General features: G+C 51.4%; 11 protein-coding genes across 11 annotated transcripts; 6 read left to right on the top strand and 5 right to left on the bottom strand.

The window, feature by feature from the left end:
• Positions 1-563: 563 nt before the first annotated feature.
• Positions 564-3,078, top strand: CCOS01_08145 (beta-glucosidase; the record flags this gene model as incomplete). Its single annotated transcript, XM_060456306.1, has 4 exons — positions 564-741; positions 795-887; positions 942-1,251; positions 1,302-3,078. 4 exons carry the CDS (start codon positions 564-566, stop codon positions 3,076-3,078), a joined length of 2,358 nt encoding a protein of 785 aa, XP_060312580.1.
• A 106-nt stretch (positions 3,079-3,184) lies between these two features.
• On the bottom strand, positions 3,185-3,562 carry CCOS01_08144 (uncharacterized protein; the record flags this gene model as incomplete). Its single annotated transcript, XM_060456305.1, has 2 exons — positions 3,185-3,257; positions 3,375-3,562. The coding sequence occupies 2 exons, from the start codon at positions 3,560-3,562 to the stop codon at positions 3,185-3,187; spliced, it is 261 nt and encodes an 86-aa protein (XP_060312579.1).
• An 892-nt stretch (positions 3,563-4,454) lies between these two features.
• On the bottom strand, positions 4,455-8,585 carry CCOS01_08143 (extracellular sulfatase Sulf-2; the record flags this gene model as incomplete). Its single annotated transcript, XM_060456304.1, has 2 exons — positions 4,455-6,203; positions 7,047-8,585. 2 exons carry the CDS (start codon positions 8,583-8,585, stop codon positions 4,455-4,457), a joined length of 3,288 nt encoding a protein of 1,095 aa, XP_060312578.1.
• An 854-nt stretch (positions 8,586-9,439) lies between these two features.
• CCOS01_08142 (uncharacterized protein) lies at positions 9,440-11,278 on the top strand (the record flags this gene model as incomplete). The annotated part of the gene is made up of 7 exons (XM_060456303.1): positions 9,440-9,632; positions 9,696-10,194; positions 10,246-10,367; positions 10,429-10,464; positions 10,525-10,835; positions 10,889-11,120; positions 11,172-11,278. 7 exons carry the CDS (start codon positions 9,440-9,442, stop codon positions 11,276-11,278), a joined length of 1,500 nt encoding a protein of 499 aa, XP_060312577.1.
• Positions 11,279-11,572: 294 nt separating this feature from the next.
• CCOS01_08141 (uncharacterized protein) lies at positions 11,573-12,652 on the bottom strand (the record flags this gene model as incomplete). The annotated part of the gene is made up of 1 exon (XM_060456302.1): positions 11,573-12,652. The coding sequence occupies one exon, from the start codon at positions 12,650-12,652 to the stop codon at positions 11,573-11,575; it is 1,080 nt and encodes a 359-aa protein (XP_060312576.1).
• Positions 12,653-14,106: 1,454 nt separating this feature from the next.
• Positions 14,107-15,636, top strand: CCOS01_08140 (FAD binding domain-containing protein; the record flags this gene model as incomplete). Its single annotated transcript, XM_060456301.1, has 1 exon — positions 14,107-15,636. The coding sequence occupies one exon, from the start codon at positions 14,107-14,109 to the stop codon at positions 15,634-15,636; it is 1,530 nt and encodes a 509-aa protein (XP_060312575.1).
• Positions 15,637-16,864: 1,228 nt separating this feature from the next.
• CCOS01_08139 (cyanide hydratase) lies at positions 16,865-18,094 on the top strand (the record flags this gene model as incomplete). Its single annotated transcript, XM_060456300.1, has 3 exons — positions 16,865-16,912; positions 16,965-17,058; positions 17,112-18,094. 3 exons carry the CDS (start codon positions 16,865-16,867, stop codon positions 18,092-18,094), a joined length of 1,125 nt encoding a protein of 374 aa, XP_060312574.1.
• Positions 18,095-18,654: 560 nt separating this feature from the next.
• Positions 18,655-19,368, top strand: CCOS01_08138 (uncharacterized protein; the record flags this gene model as incomplete). Its single annotated transcript, XM_060456299.1, has 1 exon — positions 18,655-19,368. The coding sequence occupies one exon, from the start codon at positions 18,655-18,657 to the stop codon at positions 19,366-19,368; it is 714 nt and encodes a 237-aa protein (XP_060312573.1).
• A 406-nt stretch (positions 19,369-19,774) lies between these two features.
• Positions 19,775-20,773, bottom strand: CCOS01_08137 (oxidoreductase; the record flags this gene model as incomplete). The annotated part of the gene is made up of 1 exon (XM_060456298.1): positions 19,775-20,773. One exon carries the CDS (start codon positions 20,771-20,773, stop codon positions 19,775-19,777), a length of 999 nt encoding a protein of 332 aa, XP_060312572.1.
• A 1,061-nt stretch (positions 20,774-21,834) lies between these two features.
• On the bottom strand, positions 21,835-23,120 carry CCOS01_08136 (dihydroflavonol-4-reductase; the record flags this gene model as incomplete). Its single annotated transcript, XM_060456297.1, has 5 exons — positions 21,835-21,959; positions 22,013-22,202; positions 22,274-22,476; positions 22,554-22,981; positions 23,047-23,120. 5 exons carry the CDS (start codon positions 23,118-23,120, stop codon positions 21,835-21,837), a joined length of 1,020 nt encoding a protein of 339 aa, XP_060312571.1.
• A 1,133-nt stretch (positions 23,121-24,253) lies between these two features.
• CCOS01_08135 (acetylcholinesterase) lies at positions 24,254-26,148 on the top strand (the record flags this gene model as incomplete). The annotated part of the gene is made up of 4 exons (XM_060456296.1): positions 24,254-24,397; positions 24,485-24,814; positions 24,900-25,217; positions 25,276-26,148. 4 exons carry the CDS (start codon positions 24,254-24,256, stop codon positions 26,146-26,148), a joined length of 1,665 nt encoding a protein of 554 aa, XP_060312570.1.
• Between the last annotated feature and the right edge of the window lie 176 nt (positions 26,149-26,324).

Raw genomic sequence — 26,324 nt, 5'->3', positions numbered from 1 at the left:
ATTGGATTCAAGGGAATACTTACGTGCAAAGAAAAAAAAAAAAACCAAACGCAGAACCCAAAATGAGGTGTGATGAGCTACTCTAGCTACATTCCCAGGACACCTGTTAAGTGAGGTGACCGGATCCAGAGATGGGGCATTTGTTAGCTTGGAACAGCAAATAGCTGTCGCCGACTAATTCCTGGAGGCTTCTAAGCACCATGGCTCTTCATGGATAGGATGGTACAATCCCTCACCGCGCAGCACGGAATGGGAATGATTGGGTAGACTCCGGTCTAGCCTTCCCCCTTCAGGACTACCGACCGACATCCGAGCTGACTCTTCGGAGCCCCGGCGAACCAAGTGGGGCACCCGACCCGGCCTTGCTTGCCGGAATCCTGGAGCCTTTTCTTGAGTGGAGTCTTGGCTCGAACTCCTGGTTGATGGTGGACCATTTACAATGGCGTGCTTTTTAAGTGAAGATATAAGGTTTTCAGAAAGATAGAGAAGAACCTGGCAAATGTTGTCATTTGCTTTCTCAGTATACCCAGGTTTCGCTCAGGGTGTTATGCATTGTCGTCAAGATGGTCAAATCAGCAACCTCATTCGTGGTCCTGGCGCTTTGTCAGTTCATTCATATTAGCTGTGCTACAGCTGCATCGAATGGATCAGCTTATCTCGACTCGACACGCTCTCCCGCAGAGCGAGCTGACGACCTCTTGCGTCTCATGTCATGGGAGGAAAAGATTGGCCAGCTCGGAGGTTAGTCGGAAAGCTTGCGAAAGCCGGGCTGTGTTAGTAACCTGAACTCGTAGGGATAAGACGACTTGCAGAGACTGTTAACGGCAAGATATCATACAACGAAACGCTGTTCGAGGAAATCCGGAAGACTCAGAAGGGGCAGATCGGTAAGCCAAATTTGGTATTCCTACATCTCCACGTCAATATTGATCATATCGTAGGCTTCGGGGCGCCTCAAAACTATGCGCATGATCTGTTGCCTATCGCCAACAAGGTTAGAGCCGAGCAAATCAACAACACTAGACTAGGCATTCCGTATATCACCATCGCCGACTCTGTTAGTGGTCTCATGATTTCCGGTGGCACCCTGTTCCCTGGCGCCCTTTCCATGGGATCGACGTGGAATATTCCTCTTTACGAACAAGCCGTAGCCGCTATTCGTGACGAAAATGTGGCGATGGGCACTCGTTGGGTGTTATCGCCCGAGGTTGACCTTGCTAAAGATCCCAGAAATGGGAGAAACGGCGAGATGTAAGTGCTTTCGAACAACAATCTTACTTCTTCCTAATGACTTCACCTAGGTTTGGCGAGGACAGCTACCTCGTCGGCGAATTTGCGACGCACTACATCAACACGATGCAGGAGAAAGATGAGAACGGCTTCGTCAAAGTCGCAACGACAATCAAGCACTGGGTCTACGGCTCTAGCAGCGGAGGCGTGAACACTGCGAGCATTCAGAGTGGCCTGAACTATATCCTCAATGACTTCGGAGCCCCCTATGTCAAGGCCTTTCGAGAGGCAAACCCCTTGTCACTGATGATATCATATGCCAGCGTCGATCAGGTTCCCATGTCCATGAACAAGTACCTCAACAGAAAGGTTCTTCGGGAGATGCTCGGCTTCAAAGGCCTCATCATGTCTGACGCCGGTTCGATTCGCAACATGTATACTCAGTCAAAGGTCGCCAAGTCGTTTGCGGACGCCGGACTAAAGGCTTTGCGGGGTGGGCTGGAGCACGAACTTTCACCGAGACCGCCTTCTGTATTTCCCACGCTCATCAACTATTCGAACGATACCGAGGTCATGGAACTTGTCGACAGCTCTGTCCGAGCGATTCTTGAGATCAAATTCGCTACTGGAACCTTTGATCTGCCTCTTCCCTCGGTCGAGAATCTGAACGTGACTCTTCGCAGCAAGGATCATCTTGAGATCAGTCGCAACGTGTCGCGCGAGGCAATTGTGCTGCTTCAGAATGATGGCACGCTGCCTTTGCAGCGCAGCGAAGTGCCCCAAATTGCCCTCCTAGGCCCTTATGCCGACATTCTCAATACCGGCCAATATGCTGCCAACAACGCCTCAGATTCCTCCTATGGAGATACCTTCCGTCGAAGTCTAGAGCGAGAAATTGGTGCGGAAAACGTCAAGTGTGTTGCAGGGGTTGACATCTTGCGCACGAATGACAGCTCGGGCATCGAGGCTGCTGTCAACGCAGCTAAGGAAGCGGGCCTTGCCGTTGTGGTTCTCGGGTCCGGCTGGGGGTCTTTTGACAACTCGTACGAGTCTCTTCACCGGACTGATGGTGAGGGCTTCAGTCATCCGCACTTGGGATTTCCCGGGTTGCAACAGCAGCTTCTCGATGCGGTGATCAACGCCGACGTGCCGACTGTGTTGGTACTCAGCGGGGGTCAGACATTCCTGCTGGAAGAGTCGGCCAAGAGGGCAAAGGCAATCATCCACACTTGGCTCGCCGGTGAATTCACAGCTGACGCCTTGGTGGAAATCCTCTTTGGTAGTGTGAACCCAAGTGGCAAGCTTACAATCACTTTTCCGGAAGCCGATGGCGCATTCCCTGTGGCCTATGACTATTTCCCGTCCGATGACCAGGGTGGATTTGGGACGGCGACGCAGTATGATTGGCACTTGCCAGAACTGACACGTTATGCTCCTTTGAGATTCGGCTTTGGTTTGAGCTACACGACTTTCAACATTTCTTCCGTCTCTCTCCAATGCCACTCAGTGGGTAACAACAGCACTGTCAGTCAATGTGACAAGGACAGCCAAGTCACTGTCTCTGCGACAGTCAAGAACACGGGGTCGAGAGATGGCCAGGAGGTGGTGCAGCTTTACTATCGTCCAGAGTACAGTCAAATCGAGTTCCCGGTCATGAAGCTTATTCGCTTTGGCAAGGTTGAAGTCGCAGCAGGCAGCTCCTCACAGGTCAGCTTCAATGTGCCTTACGCCGAGTTAGGTTACTTCGTCGACGGTAAATGGCAAGTCGAGACAGGACTGTGCCACTTCTGGATTGGGAACAGTTCGAGAACCCAAGATCTACAGAGGTTGAACGCAACTTTGGTGTAAAATGATATTCGCACTCTTTCATCCGATCAGAGTTGGCAAATAAATTGGTTGAACAATTGTATTGGGTAAGGTAAGGTAGTTGAGATCAGGTTGCTAAGACCTTTGTTCATCTGAACGTTGACTTCACCAAGTTCCCACATGTCAGAAATACGGCAACCGTGATGGGTATCCGAAGCGCGCTGTCTGCGTGATTGTTAGCTTGTGTATCGCACCTTAAGATTTAAAAAGAAAATAGATCTGATGACGTACATGTTGATATCTCAATTTTCAGTTGGAAGCCCGAGGAATTCGTTTACTTCTTGCAGCAGCCGTCAAGCTCGCACTCGACATTGTTGTTGGGCTTGCCGGGGCAGAAGTTCAGTCTGTCGCAAGCCCCGCAGTCAACACCACGGCGACCAGGCTGGCTGAGCGCAGGAGGGACATCGGTATCGAGAGCAACGGCGGCGACTGAAGCAACAAAGAGGATGACGGCGGAGAACTTCATTTTGCTGGACTTTAACCGGAAAGTCTGATTTAGGTATTATGTGTGATAAAGTTGATGAAATCGTTGAGTGAATAGTAAGATGGTGCGCTGGAGATGATTATTATTCCAACCATCTTGGCGGGCTTTCAACGATATTTATCTCTTTCTGCTTGCCCGCCATCTCGAAATTCATGTTGTTCTTGACCTGTTCCTCTGAGCCATCATCGTGTTTGCCTTGTTGTTGAGTCATGTCAACAGGGGACATGAGACGGCGCCTGACATGTACGTTCTTGTCAACCCAGAGAACGGGAACGCCGTGAGGCCGGACTGAAACGCTGAGTGGTTACAGAGGAGAGGGGCCTTTGACAGAAAAATATATAACACTACAGAATAGCTTAAGTAACCTGCGGAAAAAGACAAACTCTATTTCAGCTCCACGAACCGCCTTCTTGGTGGCTTGGATGTCGCTTTCCACTCTACTGGGTTCGATCATATTGCGCACCTGGTATGAGCAAGTATCGCGTGGAGCGTGTCACATCATCGTCTTTGCTCTATGCATAAGCGCATGCACCAACTTTTACAACTTCTTATTGGTTTCTTATTCCCTATGCCAGAGTTTAACACACCAAGCTCCACCTTGACGAGAAACAGAGAGTTTGCATACTCAGGAATGGTAACAAGAGCCACAAGTTCAAACTCGGTTAATATGTTTGTTGCTGACACCAGTAAGCGAGTCCAAATGCATAGTTACTTGCTAGTCAGGCGTCTCCACCAGTTTCATCAGAACGGTGCCTCGTCAGAAAGGCCGCCCGCAGCTATCCGAACTGCGGACGTAGAAACTCTGCTCTTTCGCGGGGTACGCATCCCGGACCTGCTGCCGCCACTGTCCGAGTCTAGAAGCTGCCTCTAGAGTCTAGGGCGTTCGCCTTATCATGATTGGAGACAAGCCGGACGCAGACATGGAAGAAGAGTAATCGTCTCCCTCATCCTCGTCGGTAAAGTCGGCTTGTCTCAGCAGACTGTGAATTGCCAGCCTCTGTCTCGCTTTTGCTACCTCTGAAAGTCGCTGTTCTAGATTCCGTCTTCCTTCTTGAAACTCTGGCGACGATAGCCCGCCTATCCCGGCTTCTTGAGGTGCATGGCCCCGGGAAAGTCGCTCCATATCGTCGATGATGGGCTTGACCAGTGCGGAGGAAGGAAAGAAACGCTGAAGCGCAGCCAGACACAAAGCCGCGCGGCTCAAGGCAAACTCTGGTGAGGGACAGCCCGGCGTTCTTTGTGCTCGGGCTATGAAAAGCAAGAGCCTCGTGGCGTGGTAGGCGCAAATAGCCGTGTCGAATTCGAGAAGCAGAAGTTCTGTGCTGTGTTGGTTGAGGCTGGTCAAGATCTGAATGATGGCGGTGGCATGTTTAAGGCAGTTTTGTTCTGCCATGGTGATGTAGTCCATGTCTACTGCCTCGAGAACCACGCGAGGTGCTGCTTCGGGATATCCTGAAAGCAGGATTCGGTACAGGTCGCAATGGGCTTGGTGGAATGAAATGTGCATGAATAGCCGTCTCCGCAGCCATCGGTCGCCTTCAAGGGCTCCGATATTGACCATAGAAAAGTTCGTTCCGTCTGGCAACAGCGATCCGATTTCGCCCAGGTCGCCTTCGAAGTCGCCAATGAGTTTCGTCAAAGGCAAGAAAGGCTGGTCGCAAAGAGTCACTCCTCTTGTCAACTTCATAATGTCCCTCCGAGTTATTTCCAGTCTCACGTAGAGTCTATAGGAGGCCCCATCACCACAATCTCCATCATTGCTGAAATCATTCTCATCTGAGGGGTATTGCAGGTAAATCGTTTCGATAGGACACGCTTCAAATTCGGGCAAGCCAACTGAAAAGTACCTTTCAGTAATCTTCAGCGACCACATGATCCTACGGCGTACTTCCTGCGCGACAAAGTCGAGATCAGGCCTCTCATGGTTCAGTCGCATCGCAGCTGCAAACCTAGCCGCAGTAGCCGTAAGCATGAACGCTCTCTGGAACTTTCCAGTCTCCATTTGATAGTGAATCACGAGCAGCAGGGCTTGCAAACGCGGTATGGTAGGGCTCTCGAGGTGCTGCCATATCTTTTGTTCCGCCGTCTGAACCCACGGCGTAGCTCTGTCGCGAGTCTGAAGATCCGAACCACAGTGAAGGGTCGCCAAAGCACAGATGGCGTGTGCCAGGGCTGAGTCAATCCTCCCCTCTCGACAACGCTCCCTGGTCGTCTCGGGGTGCAGAAATGCGTGGGATGGAAGAGGGTAAACCTTCTCGAAGAAGCTTTCCACGGCGCCGGGGAGGAATTGGCCGACTTCGACTCCGCAGGGCTCGTCTCCCTCGGTAGAGGTGCTCTGCGGGGAAGATGCCCTCGCACTTCGTGCCGGCGTCGGGTATGTGCACTCTCTAGCATGGCGCGCGCAGTTTGTGCATCGCGGTGATGTGCCGGAGCAGCGGACTTTCTTTTCTCGACAAGCTTTACACGCCCGGGTGCCTCTGAGGCGTCGCGGCTTGGTGGAGACCAGATGTTGCTTGCCAAAGTGAAAATCTGGTCCAACTTCCTCGATGGCGGCAAGCGAACAATCCAGCCCAAGACGAGCACACGTGCCGCAACGCAGTTCACTGCCACCTTCGCACTTGACCTGATTCAGGTCAATTCACGGCCACAGACCAACGGTACGATTCCAGCGGACTGACCTTGCGCCACCGGCATTGAGAACAAGTCTGACGCGTCGTGCTTGGGCCAGCTTGAAAGCAGCCAACGAAAGAGTCCATCATGTTGTTGTTGAAACTTTGGCATCCTGGCACTTCATTGTCGACCTCGTCTCATGTTGCAGTGCCCTGCCGCAACTCAGCGTCGTTCGGTTCCGTAACTTTACAATAGAAGTTGATAATAATTCTATGCCATGGAAGCTGGAGCTTGAGCAAGCATGATGTGTCGGAGGAGTCGTTTGAGCAAGCCGGCGGGATGGATTTCGGGGGATGGATGGACGATAGGAAAGGTTTGGATTCCGCCTTCTCACTCGAAGTCTGTTTCCTCGTCCTCGGAACCGGGTTTCTTGAATGATTCTCCGGATCTCTCTGCATGAGAGCGCAAACATGAATGCGGAGGGAGTCTACACTTTACCTACTCGAGCTAGACTGCCATGACGCGAGGAGTGGATAGGGTAACGACATCCAGGAATGGGCCCTGGTGAGCCAATTACGGGAGTTGGCGAGCGGTTCATCCCTGTTCACTTCGACGAACCCTTGCTGGGAGATCGAATCCACCTCTCCACCATGAATCTCCAACATGCCACTGCGAGGTTCTCATAATTGACTTTCGATTCAAGTCATCCGATATGACAACTATTGAAGTCTTGATCGTGCATATCCAGAGACTATCATTGAAATATGACCCTGATCTGTCATCGTAGTCAAGCAGTCATGCTTACAAGAAGTAGCATATCTTTGGTTCTGCCTTACAATTTGCTTGCTAAACTCACTGACCCGCCAGTATCAACACCTCTGGGATGAACTGGCTCGTCGCCGATTTGTTCCATCTTCAACTCTAGCAGTCTCGTCATATACTTCACTTTCTCGGCGTAAGCTGGGTCGTGGTAAACATTGAACAGCTCCAATGGATCCTTCTCGCAATCGAACAACTCCCACTCCTTATCCTTCTCTCCGCCCGGCCTAGCGCCACTGGCCTCCAACGGCTCGTTGTACCAGTAGATGAGTTTGTATCGCTGGTCTCTGACGCCATAATGCGCATAGGCGTGGTGGATAATATCATTGTGCATCCAGTACCGGTGGTAGGCAATCTGCTGCCAATCTGCTGGTGTGTTCCCCTCCAGTAACTGCCGGAAAGATTCGCCTTGCATGTAGCTTGGGACATGAAGGTTTGCGAAATCGAGAAAGGTAGGCGCAAAATCGACATTGCAGATGATGTCGTCGCAAACAGAGCCTTTGGCAATTCCCGCCGGGTATCGAATGAGGAAGGGCATCTGGAAAGATTCCTCGTACATGAATCGCTTGTCGAACCATCCGTGCTCACCAAGGAAGAAGCCCTGGTCTGAGGTGTAGATCACAATGGTGTTCTCCGCAAACCCGTTTTCTTCGAGGTAGTCAAGCATTCGCCCGACATTGTCGTCGACAGACTGGATGGTTCGCAGGTATCGCTGCATGTACCTCTGGAACTTGAAATGAGCAAGGTCGTCCTGGCTCTTAAAGGTGAACACTGTCCCATCTTCCTTATCGATCAGTCTCTTGGCATCAACGGGAATCTTGCGCTGCGCAGAACCCGCCTCCTGAACGACACGCTCGCCGACCTTGTTACCACCGTCTGGCTGCACAAGGCCCAGGTCCTGGTACGTCATATCTTCTGCAACACGCATCTTTGCAACCTTTGCAGCCTTTGCGCGGTTCTTGTAGTCGTCATCGTATGTCTCGGGAACGCGTATCGGGTCTTTGTAAAGGTCCTTGTACTTCTCGTCGCACTCCCACGAGCGGTGCGGAGCCTTGTGGTGGCACATGAGGAAGAAGGGCTTGTCGGTGTTTTTTGTCTTGGAGATCCAGTCGAGGCACTTGTCGGTGATGATGTCTGTAACGTAGCCATCTTCAACCTTTTCTCCCGCTGGCTCAATGAACGCGGGGTCCCAGTAATCGCCCTGCCCGGGGAGGACAGACCAGTAGTCGAAGCCGGTGGGCTCGTGTGGTCTGCCTTCGCCCAAGTGCCACTTGCCGACCATTGCCGTCCTGTACCCGCCGGTACGCATGTGCTTCGCGACGTTTGGCAAGTGCTTGTTGATGTTGTCGTTCAGCGTCATGACGCCGTTGACATGGTTATGGGTACCCGTGAGAATGGCAGCGCGGGACGGAGTGCAAATGGAGTTGGTGACATAGCAGTGGTTGAACTTCATTCCCTCCGCTGCGAGCCGGTCAATATTTGGAGTGTGGTTGATGCCAGCTCCGTAGGCGCTGACGGCTTTGGAGGCATGGTCATCAGCCATGATGAAGAGGATGTTGGGCCTTGTATCCGTCATTTTCAGTATTTGCGACAGCTGAGGAGCGACAACAGAGGAGAAGTTTGAAATGTGAAGGATGCAGGCGAGACTTCAGTTGTTTGGAGGGTTTTAATGACAATGAGTGACTGAATGAAGGGGCATGGGATCAAGCTTGGGATAGCTCCAACCCTGCAGCAAAGCCCCTCCAAAGCTATGCCCCATAATCTTGCCCATTGGCAATGAAGCTCTTGAGCTGCTCAAGTGATGTGCAACATATTTTGACGCGAATCGAACATGGCATGTTACCTTGCCGAAGCATCTTCAAAATGCACCTCTCAGAAAACCAACAGGAACGGAAGACCGGCACCCCTGTATCTCGCCGGAGCTTCCCCCAAACGCTCTCCCGGAGGCTTCGGTAGTCGGTCCGGCATCTCAAACGGGCAAGTGGGGACACATCCGGCCTTGAGGCCATCCCAGATTGAGCGTCCCGGCCGACTACCGGCATCCACATTCCGAGTGAAGAGAGGAAACACTGGGCCTCTTTCTGTTTGTCCATGGCTGACCCCTGCTCCTGGAAACGGAGGCCGTATGGCGTGCTGGAAGCACTCTGAATATGGCTCCAGGAGTTCGTCTGTTCGGTGCTGCGATAGTCAGCTATTGGGCACTCTAGCATTGCGTGCTGAGCCGGCGACGACGAATTGGTTAGAGCTGCTTTCCCCTATGGAATATTTTTTTTTACTTCTATCCCATTCGGGAGATGCAGAGTCTTGAGCTTGCTGTTCAGCATCTAGGATACGCCTCCGTACATAAGACAGCCTGTGGTCGTTCATAATCACTCGACGACAGGTTGGTGAATCAATCGAGCCTCGACCTTTCACAAATCACCATTGACAATGTCGAAACTAGGGACATTTCGAGCATTCTACCTCGTAGCTTTGTGCTGCGTAGGGTCTTTCTTGTTTGCATACGACACTGGTATCATTGGTGGTATCCTCACCTTCCAAGGTTTCCAAGAGGACTTTCGTTATGGCCCGTCCCAGAAAGCCAACGTCGGGTCAAACTCAACAAGTCTGCTACAGGCAGGAGGTCTGCCACTTCTCAGATTTTTTTACGGTCAGAGAGCCTCTGCTAATTCTGTCTAACCAACAGCTTTCTTCTCATGCTTCTTCATCTGGCCCTTCACCGCGAAATACGGCCGAAGATGGTCAATCATCCTCGCCTCAATAATATTCTGCGCCGGCGCAATCGTTCAAACAATCAACACTCACTCCCTCGCCGCCTTCTATGTCGCTCGAGTCGTCAGCGGTGTTGGCGTAGGCATGGCCACCGTCGTGATCCCCATGTACTCGGCAGAGATGGCGCCTAAGAGCATCCGCGGAATGCTCGGCAGCATGTTCCAGTTCTTTTTCACGATGGGTGTCATGACGTCCTACTTTGTTGATTACGGTGTGAGCAAGCATGTCAAGTCTTCAACGAGGCAGTGGCAGATTCCTGTCGGCTTGCAACTCGTTCCTGGGGCGATTCTCGGATTGGGCATGCTGCTTTGCAAGGAGAGTACACGATGGCTGGCCAGGACTGGACGGAGGGAGGAAGCACTGCAGTCTCTGATTTGGGTTCGGGGTGGTGATGCGCCCGAAGTCCAAGAAGAGTGAGCTGTTCGGTTTGATGAAGAGTAGCATGAATGCTGATGAGACCGCAGGTTTGCCGAAATTATTGCCAGTATCGAAGAAGAGAGAAACCAAAAAGAGGGACTCACATGGAGAGAGCTGATCCAGCCTGTCAACCGATACCGCATTTTTCTCATCATTGCTCTACAAATCGGTACCCATCCAAAGAAGCATGCAACATACACCCCTTTGACCAGGGCTGACATAGTTTCTAGGTGTTCAACTCACTGGCAACACGTCTCTGGCCTACTGTAAGATCCAAGAAACCATACTCGTGTTTCCCAATTCCTAAACACTGACATTATCCGCAGACGCCCCGCAAGTGTTCGCAGCCGTAGGTGCAGGTCAGAATAACCTCCTCATCACAGGCTTCTTCGGTCTGGTCAAGGTCGTGTCATGTCTCTTCTATCTTCTTTTCCTCGTCGAACGTATCGGACGCCGCGGTTCGCTGTTGGGTGGAGCATTCCTGATGGGGACTTACATGCTCATTATCGCCTGCCTCACCGCAACCCACCCGCCCAAATCCGTAGACCAGGGTTTGACCTCGACAGCCATCGCCTCAATGACGATGATCTACCTCGAAGCCATGTCGTACAACATTTCATGGGGTCCAGCACCATGGGTAAGTTTGAAACATTCTTGCACCTTCAAAGGACGCCACTGACCGAGATCCAGGTTTACATGGGTGAAATCTTCCCATCTCGAATCCGCGAAGCTGGCATTGCCATCGGCACTTCAACACAATGGCTCTTCAACTTTGTTTTCTCCCAAGCGACGCCACACGCCGTTCAGAACCTTGGGTGGAAGACATTCTTGATGTTTTGCATCTTCAATTGGGCACTCGTCGTATTTGTCTGGTTCTTCATCAAGGAGACTAAGGGGAAATCTCTTGAAGAGATGGATGCACGTAAGTTTTCCGCAACTAAACGTCTAGCAAAAGGCTAATATGAGTCACCAGTTTTTTCTAGAACGTCTATCAGGAACGACACAGAGGATTCCGTTGAAAAACATGGCGATGAGACGGAGCCCAAGCCGGTTTTCGGGAGCATCGGCGAGAAACTTTAATGAGAGTAAGGGTCACGTTCAGCATCATTCAAGGGTTACAATACTCTCGCAACGTACAGTATTTGCAAACACAAGACGTTGAGTCAATGGACCAAAATGAATTTCCAAGCTTGGCGCTACTTCCAGTGTGAGTCTAACGCAATCATAAAACCGTGATGTTCGCTATTACACCCAGTCCCTCTACTACTGACAGAAAGCCCCGCTGATGCCAATATCCAACGATACCGAAAAGCTCCCCAAAACGTCGAGCATGCTATACTAGATACTCCAAGGCGCCATTCAGTCTCCATGTCACTACCACTTCATATTCTCTGCCGCGTACGCCGACTGTCTGTCTTCTTCAACCCCCTCTGTCATCACGGTGACTCCCAACGGGCTTCTCGATCGTCCATACCGGGGGTATGGCATCGGAGAGCGCTGTCGATGGCGGGCTCGACTATCATTCAAGGGTTCTCGGAGCATTTTGCGAAGGTTCTTTCGATTCCACTCGTGCGCCTCTTCCCATTCGCAAAACTCTTGCAGCTCGTGATAATGATGCCAGATGCCCTCCAAAAACTCGACCGAGATAGCGGAAGGTCTCTTCTCCATGCTGGGGCACTCCACTTGCTGTTGATCATCATTTTGTGCCATGGCAGATTCGGATGAACTCTCGAGCTGTGCCGCTTCAAGCGATCCGTCGTCTTCTTTCCGCTCCAAGCCTCCATCATTCTCAACATTCTCCACGTGTTCGATATAAACTCCTGGGGGAAATCTCTTTCCAGAATCTCCTTGACTCGTTGCCGACAGTGCGTCATTCATTGGTATATCGGCTTCTGCCTCGAGTGGGTTGCCTAGGGTCAATTTTTCTGTGACTGATATGCCCTCTCGCTTGCAACTTTGAGTCCCTGGTTCGGCTTGTATGTCTGCCATCTCTGTATCGCGTTGTTCAAGGTCCTCGGCATCACCCATGGATACGTCTGAGCTGCTGCTGGGTTCCGTTCTTGGTGTATTGCGTCTGCTTTGATCGGATTCGACATCTGTGGCAGCAAGTAACCATAGGAGAGTGTTGATATCTGAACGCTGGTCCGCGGGATCATTCTCATGAGGTGGCTGATAGACGAATGGCAGACGTTCCTCCGGTTCTTTCCCTTTCCCGCTTTTCGAACCGTTTTCGGATTCGCGTACAGGTGGATCATCCCAAAACTCCATGTTCTCTTCTGCACCCTCTTCCAGATCCCAGTCGGAATCATATGACACCTCCAGATTGGAGGCAGCAAACTCGGTTATCACTTCAGGGCTGGCCAGTTCCATCGCCCGTTCAAATGCATTTTCGAACATTTTGGCCTGTTTCCGGGCATCCCTGACTCGCATCGCACGCAGTGTTGACGAGAACATGGCTGAATAGGTAAAAGGCTGTATTCGGCGCGTGCATATAGATGCTTGGGGTATCCGTCGGCTATTGGGGGGGAATCTGGTGGGAGTCTAGAGACTAGTGTGTGGATGGATGATATGATGTTGAAGACTGGATGTCGATGTTGGGCGACCACCAGGGGGCGTGGAAATGGAAGTTCGTCTGTTTTACTGGTGGTTTCCCAACATCAGGAACAAAATCTTGAGGAAATTGCGTAATTCTGTCTTTCCCGCAGGATATTTGGTGGTGATGCTTCTTGCCTGGTGTTTGACTGTTTGTGGGATGACTCCTTCCACCCAAGCAAACCGAGGTGCTCTACAAAGTCAAGAGCACCGGTGACTGCCTTTCTCGCTTCTTCCTGCATAATTAGGTTTGAGGTGTTAAGTAAAAAATGAGTCTCATCGCAGCAGGATAAGCTGCCTCATATACTCACTACATGCCTCACTTGGCTCATTGTAGTGAATCACATTTGAGCTTTCGTCCAAAGCATAGGAGTGAATGTGTGCTAATTTATCTGAACAGACCGGATAGCTGTTTGCCAACACCCTTACTGCTTTTTCAACTTCGTCACAACTTCACTTGCATCGCACCTTTGATGTGATAAGCTGATTGGATGCCAGGCAACTAACATTACATCCGCCCAGTTGAGATGATCAAGCAAACATTCGTGTAAGACTGAGAAAGTGAGGCTTGGGATATTCCCCATCTATGATCTCATTCATCGTAAGCTATGAGGCTTTCGAGATACAAGTGAAGGTGATCAAGTTCTCGCTTGAATACTTTCTTTTCATTCACCCTTCAACTATGGGCAATATTTTGCACTCTGATACAAGGAGCTTGAAACCTGATTGAAAGCAATACTGATCAGTCTTGACCCATGCCTCCTATACTGGTATGCCGAGTGAGATTCGAACAGCGACGTTCTGACACGCCTTTGAAAACTGTCACAATGAACCTTCCTTCTATTCTCCTTTTGTTGTGAGAGCCATAAGATGGTTCCCGTCTTACCTCTTTATGTTACCAATGAGAGACAATGAAGGCACAGTCATCCCCTGCACTCGCCTTCTCAGCCACGCCCACACACAACATACGACGAGGCAATAAGCATCATGCCTTTTCAATGCCTGGCCACGGATTCTCTCACAAGGCCCAGGGTTCATGGCACGGAACTGGTCTTCCAAGAAGTTCCTCATCCTTCCGGCCTCCTCCATCTAGATACCCTCACCCCGCTGTGGTTGATTAGGTCAGAGGACTTTTCCCTGTTGCCTATACCTCCTTCCAACTTTCTATTTTCCAGTCGAGTTGCTTTCCTTGAGACTTGTCACCTCACCAACCGCCGATTCCCACCACATTTTTGTTTCACCCTCGGAAGCTTCAAGTAGTTCGTCGGACCTATCCTTATCAGTCTTCAATCATTTCACGTCTACTTCATGGAAAAATGGCCGAATCCATCGAGACGGAGTATCGCTTGATCAAGCATCGCCGGCGCGTCAGCGTCATCGCCGCCAAGGCTAGACAATTCGCTCGCGACGGGATAAAATATCGCGTTTATCACAAGACGACCAACAGCACCCGGCCCAGCACCCGACAGGCGGATGAGATCATCGACATCAGTGGGCTGGATCATGTCATCACTGTCGACCCTCGCCGGCGCCGCGCGGCCGTGGAACCAAATGTACCAATAGCGACTCTCGTCACGGCCACGCTCAAGCACGGCCTCATTCCTGCCGTTGTCCCTGAGTTCCCTGGCATCACCGTGGGCGGCGCCTTTTCCGGCACTGCGCTCGAGAGTTCTTCATTCCGCTATGGTCACTTTGAAAAGTCTGTCGCTTCTCTCGAGGTCATCATTGGAAACGGCAACATCGTCACCGCCTCGCCCGTCGAGAACTCGGACCTCTTTAGTGGTCTCGCTGGCTCTTGTGGTACTCTCGGTTTATGCACAATCATCGAAGTCAAGCTTGTTCCTGCTCGCCGATTTGTCGAGCTCAACTATCTCCCAGTTCACTCCGCCGCCGAAGCTTTGAACACTATGCAGTCCTACACCGCCGACACTTCGCCCGTCGATTTCGTCGATGCCATTATGTTCGGCCTAAACGATGGTGTCATCATTACTGGCACCATGACGGACGAGAAGAAGCAGGGCATGCCTGTCGTTCGCTTCAGCCGAGCTCATGATCAGTGGTTCGCTCTACATGTGCACGAGTCGGTCTCTCACGTCAGAGAAACCAATTGCATGCTCTGCACGCTTTCGGAATCTCGCTCAGTCGACAAGAGAGGCATAGTCACTGACCTGGTACCGATCAAGGATTATCTCTTCCGATACGATAGAGCCTCTTTCTGGATGGGAGTTTACGGTCAGAATCCCGATACCTTCAACGGTCTTACACGCTTTCTTCTCAATCCCATCGTGAAGGGTGAGTGCTTGTTCGCTAGTATCCATCATAGCAGACACAACCGCAAAATGTTCTTTCAAGATATTACGCTGCCGGGAAACACCGTTGCGGCCTTCCTCGACTGGGTCAACAACAACTTGGGGATTTATCCTGTCTGGATCTGCCCCGTAAGAGTCATTTCCGACAGTCGCAACCGTGAACGTTGCCACAATATCAATGTCAATGTACGATTGTGGGGTCCCAAGACCATCCACGGGCCTGATGACGTTCAAGGTCGCGACAGCCCCGAGGCCTTTGAGCGATTCATCCGGGACAACAAGATGATTGAGCAGGCTACTCGCGATCTCGGCGGTATCAAGGTGGTTTACGGTGACAACTACTACACGGAAGAGGAATTCTGGCGAATTTACGATAAGGAGTTTTACGATGATCTCCGCGACAAGTGGGGTGCTGCCGGCCTTCCCAGCCTCTGGGACAAGCTCGGCAACCCGAACCCGACCTACAAGGAACAGCCTTCTCGCTCCAAGGCTATCATGAAAGTTCTCCTGAAGCGCGACTATCTCCTCAAGAAGTGAAGCAGAAGCGGGCAGAACGCAGAGCAATATACGAAGCACTAGAGTTGGAGACAGGGGGTGAGGGAGCATTGGGTGAAGACTGTGTTTGAGTATAGGATGAGGCGTTAGGGCCTTTGAGGAAATGCTTTGGTTCGAGGACAGTCGGGAGACGCAATGATGACATGGGTCGATACGCGAACGGAAAGAAGAGCTGTGTTTCGCGAGCATTCAATTCGTTGCAGAGCACAAGGTCGCCCATACGCACAGCAGAGACAGCATTATCAGATCGGTAGTGGATAGGAACAATTCCACATAGTATTTAGCAAATTCCTTCTCTCCCGTGACTGACACCCATGGTTCCCCACAGATTATCGGGATCGAGGCGTCCCCGAACATCAGACGATGTAGGTGTTTGGATCTGGCGGGGTTTGAACGCACTGAGATCTCCAGATCCCGGAGATCCACAAACGGCGATGGCCCCCCGGCCAGCTGCACGTTGAGAACCGCGCCGCTGCCGGGAAGACGGGAACTAAATTAAGAGCACCCACAAGATCTCGCCTGATCGACCCGGAGCAAAACGGCAGTCGGAGTGCTGTTTACGTCAGAGGCAACATGCCATTCTGCAGCGCGGCTTTTGCCCAGCTTTCCCGTGGCACCCGGACGAAGTTCGCATGGCTCGGAATTAGGTCCAAGGGGACTGCTTGATGCGCGATCTTCCGAGTCTCTGCTACCTACCACCTGTGAGGAATGATGTTGGTATCCGCATTGCCTGAGTCGTGTCACAGCCTGTCCGTCTGGTTACTGTTCGTCAGCTCGGAACTTCTCGAACATCAGTCACGCCACAAAGGTGTTGGCGGCCTATGGAAATGAAATGCGGACTAGAAACTTGCGCAAATGGACCCGAATGCCCGGATCGCATCAATAGGTAGTACCACATACGGCGTTTGTAAATCAAGCGAGCAACTGACATCAACCTGTGTTGAAGAACTCAGAAATGCAACTTGTCAAATGCAGTCTGCAAGATGGTTCGCAAAGCCCGACGGCGTTGAATTAGTCAATCAATTTCAACAAAGTCAGTTTTGAGAGGAAGAAGAAATCATAAAAAGGCTTCAGCATCGCGACTTGCCTCATCTCTTTTTCCTTCCAGATCATCACACTCACACAAGATCATCAATCATCAAGACTTCTAGTCTCACACAATCATCGACTCAACTCCCTTCGAATCTTTTCGATAACAACACCCGCCAACATGCCTATCACCAAGTACAAGGCCGCCGCCGTCACCTCCGAGCCCGGTGTAAGCCTCGATGCCATCTTCCTCCCTTTCCACTGATAACTGACTTTCCTAGTGGTTCGACCTTGAGGGTGGTGTTCAGAAGACCATCAACTTCATCAACGAGGCTGGCCAGGCCGGCTGCAAGCTTGTTGCCTTCCCCGAAGTTTGTAAGTGACCCCTCCTGGCCTCAAACTTCTTCAGCATGCTAATACCCCCACAGGGATCCCCGGTTACCCCTACTGGATGTGGAAGGTCACCTACCTTCAGTCCCTCCCTATGCTCAAGAAGTACCGCGAGAACTCCCTCCGCGTCGACTCTGAGGAGATGCGCCGTATCCGCCGCGCCGCCCGCGATAACCAGATCTTCGTCTCCATGGGCTTCGCCGAGCTTGACCATGCCACCCTCTACCTCGCCCAGGTCTTCATCGACCCCACCGGCGCCATCATCAACCACCGCCGCAAGATCAAGCCCACCCACGTTGAGAAGCTCGTCTACGGTGATGGCTCCGGCGACACCTTCATGTCCGTCTCAGAGACCGAGATCGGCCGCGTCGGCCAGCTCAACTGCTGGGAGAACATGAACCCCTTCCTCAAGTCCCTCAACGTCTCCCAGGGCGAGCAGGTTCACGTCGCCGGATGGCCCATCTACCCCGGCGTCCAGCGCCAGGTGTCCCCTGACCCGGCCACCAACTACGCCGACACTGCCTCCGAGCTCGTCACCCCGGCCTATGCCATCGAGACCGGCACCTGGGTCCTCGCTCCCTTCCAGCGCCTCTCCGTCGAGGGTCTCAAGAAGAACACCCCCGAGGGCGTCGAGCCCGAGACCGACCCCTCCGACTACAACGGCCACGCCCGCATCTACAAGCCCGACGGCAGCCTGGCTGTCCCCAAGCCCGACAAGGACTTTGACGGTCTCATGTTCGTCGACATTGACCTCAACGAGACCCACCTCACCAAGGTCCTCGCCGATTTCGCCGGCCACTACATGCGCCCCGACCTCATCCGCCTCCTGGTCGACACCCGCCGCAAGGAGCTCGTCACCGAGGCCGACCCCCAAGGCGGCATCGCTTCCTATAGCACCTACCACCGTCTCGGCCTGGATCGCCCCCTGGACTCCAAGCCTGAGCTGCACGAGCGCGACGAGCAGGAGACTGCCAAGCGCATCTCCAAGGAGCCTGCCGCTAAGCCTGTCAAGAAGCTCTAAATGCTATAGCTGGCTTTTAGCAGCAATCTGGGACTCTGAACATCAGTGCCCGCCTGTAAAAATCCCATTTGTAATATAAACAATGATTAGACTGTACATGGAAAATCTCATCTCGGGTCTTTTGGCCTATTGAAACAAAGTCTACCACTGGTGCCTATTGTAGTTGCGCGTCCCTAAGCGTGTCATAAACTCTACATTCTATCTGATAAAGATGTATTCTTAGTTCGCTCTACCCTGTCTTTGCTCTCAGTCTAGAACTCACACACTCTCTCCATTGAAGCGAGCAAGTTTCCCGGCCCCATGTTACGTCTTGGAGATGATCGGTCCACCTTAGGCGGCGCGGGGTTTGAAACTGAGGGGCAAACTTTTTGTCTCCGTTGCATTCTGCTGCCATTCTATGGCGCCAAAATATCCGTGCTCAAGCGCTTTTGACTAAGAGGACGGAAACATCTCGTAAAGTTTCCGAATTCATGTTGTATTAAAGCATCAAAAGCATCACAGTGATACCATTGCGAGTATTCACGTCTCTGCTACCAATCGAACCGCCTCACATGATCACAATGTTGGCAAAGATCGTTCTGCCATGGTTCTTCATGACCATCTCCTTGATCTACCTATGGTTGACCATCTTCAAACTCGCCATCACCGGTGACGTCAAGACCCTGTCGAATTGGTCCGCACTCAAAGAGGCCTGGTTCGGCGAGTTCTGGAAATTCATGGGCCCCAAAGCCAAAGCCAGCGCAGAGGACAAAGTCTTGCCGCTCCTGGAGGGCCGAATCCGTGACGGACGGGTCTCCGAAAGAGGCACCAGCAAGCCTATCGAAGGTGTTGTCCTCGAAATCGGAGCCGGCAGTGGGATGTGGACCGAGTCGCTCGCGACCGTCGTCCGGTCCGCCAAGGCCGAGTCCCGTGCAGCTCCGACCAAGATCTACGGCGTCGAGCCGAACCCGGTTTCTGCTGCATCGCTGAAACGACGTGTCGAAGAGGTCGGCTTAAAAGGAACCTACCAGGTTGTGCCGGTGGGCATTGAGGATTTGCAGAATGAGTCGGCTTGGGGCGGACGGATCGAGCCCGGTAGCGTCGACTGCATCATGACTGTCCAGTGCCTCTGCAGCATTCCGAAGCCGGAGAAGAACATACAGCTGCTTTACAACTACTTGAAGAAGGGCGGCCGATGGTACGTCTTTGAGCATGTCAAGGCGGAGCAAGGGCTGTTTATCCCATTTTTTCAACGTGAGAAACCTTCCTACACCTTCGGACATGCATCATACTGACATTGTTTCCCAGAATTCACAAATATCTTTTGGGGGCACATGATGGGTTCTTGTCAATTGTGCCGAGCCACTGGGCAGACCTTGAGGCAGGTTGGCTCATGGAGCGAGGTGGACTTGGCCCAACCGCCGGATGAGTCAAGCAGCGATGTGATCCCCCATGTTGTGGGAGTCCTCACCAAATAGTTGGTTACTTCAGGTTTTAAACGTACGACTTGAGATGGGATGTTTGGAAAAGATGAACAATAGCCTTGTCAATTACAACACTACGTGATGCTCTTGCATACTTAGCCTGCGTACTTGATCGTGCATGCAACGATATAGTTTTTGGAGTACTGTTTAAGATCACATGCTTCTACCATTAAGCTCGTACTATTTATAGCATCTCCAGGCGGTCCGAAGGATGGCCTTACTCGGCATCTGGTAGCCCGACAAGCTTGAGACCCAATGACCACAGCCTCTCAGCTTTCTCCTGGTCGTACGCCCACGTAGCGTATCCCGAGCCAACATCACCAGTTGCGGGATCCCATGCACCAATGATTTGGCAGTCCTCAAGATACTTACCACCCCGGCCCTCCAAGTCCTTGCTGACCGTCGCCCACACAGTAGTCGCGGCTCCCTGCTCAGCGCTCTTCCAATGCTTGGCGAGGGCCTCATTCCTCCCCCATGCCTCCTTCAGTTCGACAGGGACATGTTGCTGAAGACCGCTCAAGATGCCCCCTGGGTGGAGACTGAAGGCATGGAGGTGTTGAGATCCATACCGGCGTTCCACCTCGTTGGCCATCCATACAAGAGCAGTCTTGCTCTGGCCATAAGCCTTCCAGGGGTCGTAGTTTCCAGTCCAATTAAAATTGTCAAATTGGACCTCGCAGGCTCTATGCAAGCTTGAAGAGACGTTGACTAGCCGCGAAGGGAATTCTGGGGTCGAGGAGGCAACAAGAATAGGTTTGAGGAGTTGAAAGAAGAGGAAGTGGGCGACATAGTTGGTGCCAAACTGGGTCTCGAACCCATCGGAAGTCTTGCCCTCAGGTGTCGCCATAACACCCGCGTTGTTGATGACGATGTTCAAGATCTTGCTCTTTGTTGCGAAGTCTGCGGCGCAGGCCCTGACGCTCGTGAGATCATTCAGGTCAAGCGTCAAGAGATGGACTCGGTCGTTCTGGGACATGTCGCCCAAGGCAGCTTTCGCCTTGGCGGGATTGCGAACCGCCAGGTACAATGTTGCACCTGTCACCAATAGCGCACGCGCCGTCTCAACTCCTAGGCCGGAGGAACAGCCAGTGATGAGGACAACCTTGTCAGAGAGCTTGTCTTCAACACCCTCGTCTTTGATGATTTGAAGGGCTGTAGGACGAGCATCCCCAGGACCTTGAGGAGAAAGATGGGAAGAGGCGTACTTTGAAGACATGATGTAAAAATGGGAGACTGACCAGCCGCTTGTTGGGGATTTGAAGTGTATAGAGATGTAAAGTATAATGAGGTGTGATATGCTTTCAACTCCCACCAGGTTATGTCAAATCGACCGACCTGACCCTTTATACTCGATTCTCAGACATACAAAAAGCCACCAGCGCGCAGGCAACATGCCCGCTCTCGGAATTAATGTTCGTAAGTCCAGAAGTATCCTATTCATCCGCCGTCGATTTGGCTAAGCATGCATCTCATTACCGTATCCCCGCGTCGCCGCATTGCGCCTCCCTCCACTCACTAGTCAACGTGCGGCATGCGGCCGCATTGCCCGCGCTGGAATATCCAGCCGGGAACTCCAGACTCTCACCCCATTCAGTTCATAAGTGGTCTCTTTTTAGATACTTTAGGTAGAATTTGTTTCCAATTATACTGTGTGCTTTTCAATTGAATGTTTGGTTCCAACCTTCCTTGCTACCTACTAGAGGCTCTGGGCCTCTAGCGAACTCAGTCATCGCAGGCGGCCGCGTCGGCCGCATTATCGGTCCCCAGCCGATGTTGGAACAAGACGACAACAACAGGTTGCTTGGATCATCAGCACGCATGAAACTACTATACATGCTCCTACCAATCAAACATTCTATTTGAACCGATACTTGTTTGTCTCATTCTTCTATCGGTTTACAATTTGCAAAAATGGTAGGCTTCATTACGTCCGTTTGACGAAAAACCATGGCTTCCCTAAACCCCCTTCTTGTCCGGAACCCATAGTGGGGCTCTACATGATGAGGAGGCCAGAAATGAAGCGTACATGATGGCGCAGGACTTCATGCCTTAGGGTATTGCTGTGCAGATTCCTTTACGTTGATAGACCACCTCATAGCAGCATCATTTTCTTCGGGTTTGGGGTTTTCTAATATTACTTGAATTTCAAATTCTAGACTATCGCACATCACCCCTATGGATTAACACATTTCGAACATAGAAGCAATCCTGATCGTTCCTATGCTAGATATGCTACAATTTTGATGTCATCTCCCCCGATACCCGAGCACTGTGATGCTACTGCTTGACGGAGGCAAAAGATCTAATGGTGTCAATAACACAATGTTCAAAATCCGCGTACTTCATGCCCAGAATCTCGACGCTGCGTGTGGTGTTCGTTTGGTAAACCTCCTTGGGCAGTTCTAGACAGCGGTCAGTGATCATTGAATAAGTTGCAATCAAAGTTTCCACGTACCACCGCCCTTAGTGCATTTGGAAGGCAAAGCTGACTTGTATTCCGGGAAGCGCTTTCGGATGATTTCAATAATCTCACGGTTTGAGCAGTAGCCGTTCGTGATAAAGAAGCGTTTGTTGCCAGCCTCCTTCTTCTCCATGGCCGCTACATGAGCAAATGCCACATCTCGTACATCGGCGAAGATGGGGTTCTATGATACACACTCGAGTCAGCCGAAGTGCGTCGAAATAATCGGAGTTACGGCAGGGAAGATGGACTGACCTGAGTGGGAGGAATTTCCTTTTTCGCCGCGCCAAGAATGAAGCTGCGGATAAATTGGTTTGAGGTGTTGAGGGCATCAAGGGAAGACAGGCTCTGCACAGCAGGACCAAAGACGAGGGGTGGTAAGATTGTGGAAATGGAAAACGCAGGAGACTCGGCCTCGAGGAAGTCCCAAGCTGCCTTTTCAGCAAACTTCTTGCTTGCTGTATACTTGTCAGATACATAGCAATTATCAAGTGCCGCATTCAGCGCGATCTCGAGACAGTAGGGGTCAACTCACCAGAGTAACCAGCGCCAGCGCTCTGCAACGCCTGTTCCATCGTGATGGGGTTCCAGTCACTCTCGTCATAAGTGTGACCGGGCCATAGCCCCTTGGAAATGTCCATCATGGAACCGAAGGATGACGTGATGACCACGCGCTTAACCGACGAGGCATTTTGCTTGATAGCTTGGAGGATACCGGTTGTTCCGTTGATAGCGGGATCAAGGAGGTCCGCCTTGATGTCAGTCACGTTGAAGTGAAAGGGACTTGCAGTATGAATGACCGCCTCAAATGGTGGGTCAGATTTGACGGCATCGGTGAATGCATCGCTCTTAGCCACATCGGGAACAATGACGAAGGACAATTTGTCGGCTCCGATTTCAGGATATGACTGCTTGATAGCGTCTGCTTTGGCTTGGTTGCGGACGCTTGTGACCACAGAGTGTCTACATGGATGCTTTTAGTTGAGACCAGCATATACATTTTATTCGCGAATTGGAATGTCTCCTACCCGCGTTCAAGAAGAAGCTTTAGAATATGCGTAGCAATGAAGCCACTGCCTCCGGTAAGAAGAACTCTGGTCATTTTTTGAGAAGGTTGGATATGTGAAATTGCCAAGGAGGTGGCTCAGTCTTGACGAATAGAAAATTAAAAATGCGACCACGTAGGTTCTATCAATGTGTATTATCTTGTCCAGTAATACAGTCAATTTTTACTACGGAATAATTGATTATTAAATATGTAAATTGACAGGTACGTGTGAGCCAACTCTAGTTGCAAGTATTTTTTGTTGTTTACGGACTTAACATCATTACGTCAGTCTTTTAGACGGAGTGTACGGACATAGGAACAAGTATGTCTCGCAGTGTCGCTGACATGGCCGTGCTTCCTTGCCCGCTAAGAAAGTAACTGCTTGCCTTATGGACCCGGAAATGGTACAGAAACAGCTTTCACTCCACAATGACTCTCCGTGTCCCTGGCTGTAGCTCCTGAATGGCCTTACCCGGCAGTTAAACCGGTTCATATCGTTCCCGAAACCGAGCTGACGGATCCGGCCCCGGGCTTAGATATTAGCATTACAGGCTACTACAGACAGCCACGTACGCGTATCTGCCCAATCAAAATCCGAGCCATACACATCATCGTCTATCCGAATACCTTCATGGCGTCTCTCTCTCTCTCTCTCTCTCTCTCTCTCTCCCTCCCTCCCTCCTCTCTCTCTCGCTTATTTTCAAGTCGTGATATATCCCGGCTGATGGAATGCCGGCGTGCCCTGGCAAGGTGGTGAAGACGGCTAGAGTGGAGGAGGAACAGACCTTCTAGAAAGAAAGAGAAGACGCACAAGAGGAAAGAAGAGCGGCTTGTTTCCGCGCTGGTGTCTGCTCAGCTAAGGAATCGGGCCGCAGCTTGACTCAAGCCCCCTTGCCCTTGACTTATAGTCTTGGTTTTTGCTATCGTAATCCAACATGCAGCAATTACAGACGTCAGCTGGCTGCATCACGGCTCAAGGTTCGTCCGTACAGATTGGTTGGTCAGTGGAGACCCGCGAGGTGCAGTAGAAGCAATCAAGACTGTCTTCTTCAGTAGAGCAAAGAGAGGCAAGCAAAAAGCAGTAGAAATGTTTAAAAGAAACCAAATTCTCTTCTTCGTTCATTCTTTCGCAAGCACACTCGATTCACTTGTCATCATTCAAAGATTGACACGGCTTCGCTCTCCCCATGATGCGTTCTTTCGTTGCAGGTACCATCACGCTCGTCTGCACCTCACTCGTTTCAGCGTCATGCATCGAAACAGGCAATACGTCAAATAGTCTACCGATTGTAGACTTAGGCTACGAGCTTCATCAAGCTCTCAACTTCGATGTAAGTAAAACCTTGTGTTTGAAGGGCAATTGCCCCAAATGCAACGATACTTGATTTTGCCATCCTTGGAAAGCTCACCCATCACAGACCTTGAGTGAAGCATACAACTTTTCCAACATTCGATATGGAGCCCCACCAATTGGAGATCTTCGATTCGCTGCCCCGGTAACTCCTGCAACGAACAGGTCTATCGTGCAGAAGGGTGAAGAGGCCCGAATCTGCCCACAGGCCCTCCCGGAATGGACGCCTAGCCTAATCGAACAAGCATACCAATACCTATTCGGTCCTAACATCTCGATATCTGCTAGTCAGCTCCTCGACTCGAGAGCTAGCGAAGACTGTCTGTTTCTTGACGTGGTGGCCCCGAAGAAGATTTTTGATGCTGTCAGGTCCAATGAGACTGCTACTAGAGCACCCGTAAGTAGAACATCTTGTGATCCATACGATTTCCCTGTCGTCAAAGAAACTAAGATTCCTGAGCTGACACTGGCTACTCAAACAGGTTTTCGTATGGATCTACGGCGGTGGCTACGACGTTGGCTCCAAGGCTGGACTAAACAGCGGTTCGCCTGCTGGTCTCTTAAGACAAGGCAACCACGATTTTGTTTATGTGGCTCTCAACTACCGCCTTGGTGCCTTTGGTTTCCTCAGCGGCCCAGAGTTTACATCCCAGGGAGGCGTTGCCAATGCTGGACTCCTCGACCAGAGGCTTGCGCTGGAGTGGATTCAACAAAACATTCACCTTTTCGGCGGAGACCCGGCTCGTGTGACTCTCGCAGGAGAGTCCGCTGGAGGAGGTTCGATCGTATTTCAGACAACTGTGAGTCAAGGAAAAGTGATTTGAGGGGGTGAAAGAGGCTAATACGGAAATCCCGGAGGCTTTCGGAGGCTCCCAGGGCTCCGTTCCCTTTCAACAGATTATCCCGCAGTCCCCAGCGATCCTCCCATCTCCGCCAGCCCAGAACCAGGACGATATCTTTGCCGAATTCCTATCGCGTTTAAACGTCAGCACTCTAGCCGAAGCTAGGCAGCTTCCTGCTGCCTCTGTGATTGCAGCCAACAGCGATCAGGTCTTTGCAGGCCGCCTGGGAAGCTTCACTTTCAGCCCGGTAGTTGACGGCACCTTTGTCCCGGCCGAGCCTGCAGTCTTGATCTCGGAGAGGAAGTTCGATACCAAAGTCAAAGTGATGGCTGGCTCAAACACCAACGATGGTCTCTTCTTCGGTTCCTTCGACATCACAGACGACGCTGGCTACCGCGAATGGATGTCCGTCACCCTTCCCGGAGCCAGCGCTGACTCGATCGATTACATGGCAACGGAGCTGTACCCGCCCATTCTCAATGGCTCCTATGGATACACGGACCACATCGCTCGTACTTCCCTCACCATGCAGGACTTGCTTTTCCGGTGCAATGGTCTTGCTCTCGTGAGAGCGCTGAATGGCACGACTCATCAGTACGAGTTTGGTGTATACCCAGCCATGCACGCCGATGATGTTGCATACACCTTTTCCGATAACGGGGTTGGTATGTCTAGTCCAGAGACTGCGATCGCCTTGCAGCGATACATGACCAGCTTCACTCTAAGCGGAAATCCCCATGGACAGGAAATCGCGGAGTTCCCGCTGTATGGACAGAATAAGGACGTTTTACTTTTGAACACCACTGGCCAATATGTCAGCCGGTATGACAGCTTTACAACCGACCGTTGCATTGGGCGCGACAGAATTATTGCGTCTCTTGCAGCTTAAACATACCATAGCTCTCACATAACCCTTCTTACATTGCGGATAGAGGTAAGGACACTTCAAAGTGAGTCACGTAAGATTCGGCGTAGTCACTTCCGGTCTAAGGTGTTTCTACACCTCGCAGAACGAGGATTAGGTAGTAACATTTCCGGGAAATCATACTTTTTACTCGTAGCTGT

This window comes from Colletotrichum costaricense (assembly GCF_030867565.1).
Source record: "Colletotrichum costaricense strain IMI 309622 chromosome Unknown Scaffold_8.1, whole genome shotgun sequence".
Classification (NCBI taxonomy): Eukaryota; Fungi; Ascomycota; class Sordariomycetes; order Glomerellales; family Glomerellaceae; genus Colletotrichum; species Colletotrichum costaricense.
The sequence above is the reverse complement of the archived record's forward strand: the minus strand, read 5'-3'. Positions and strand labels throughout refer to the sequence as shown.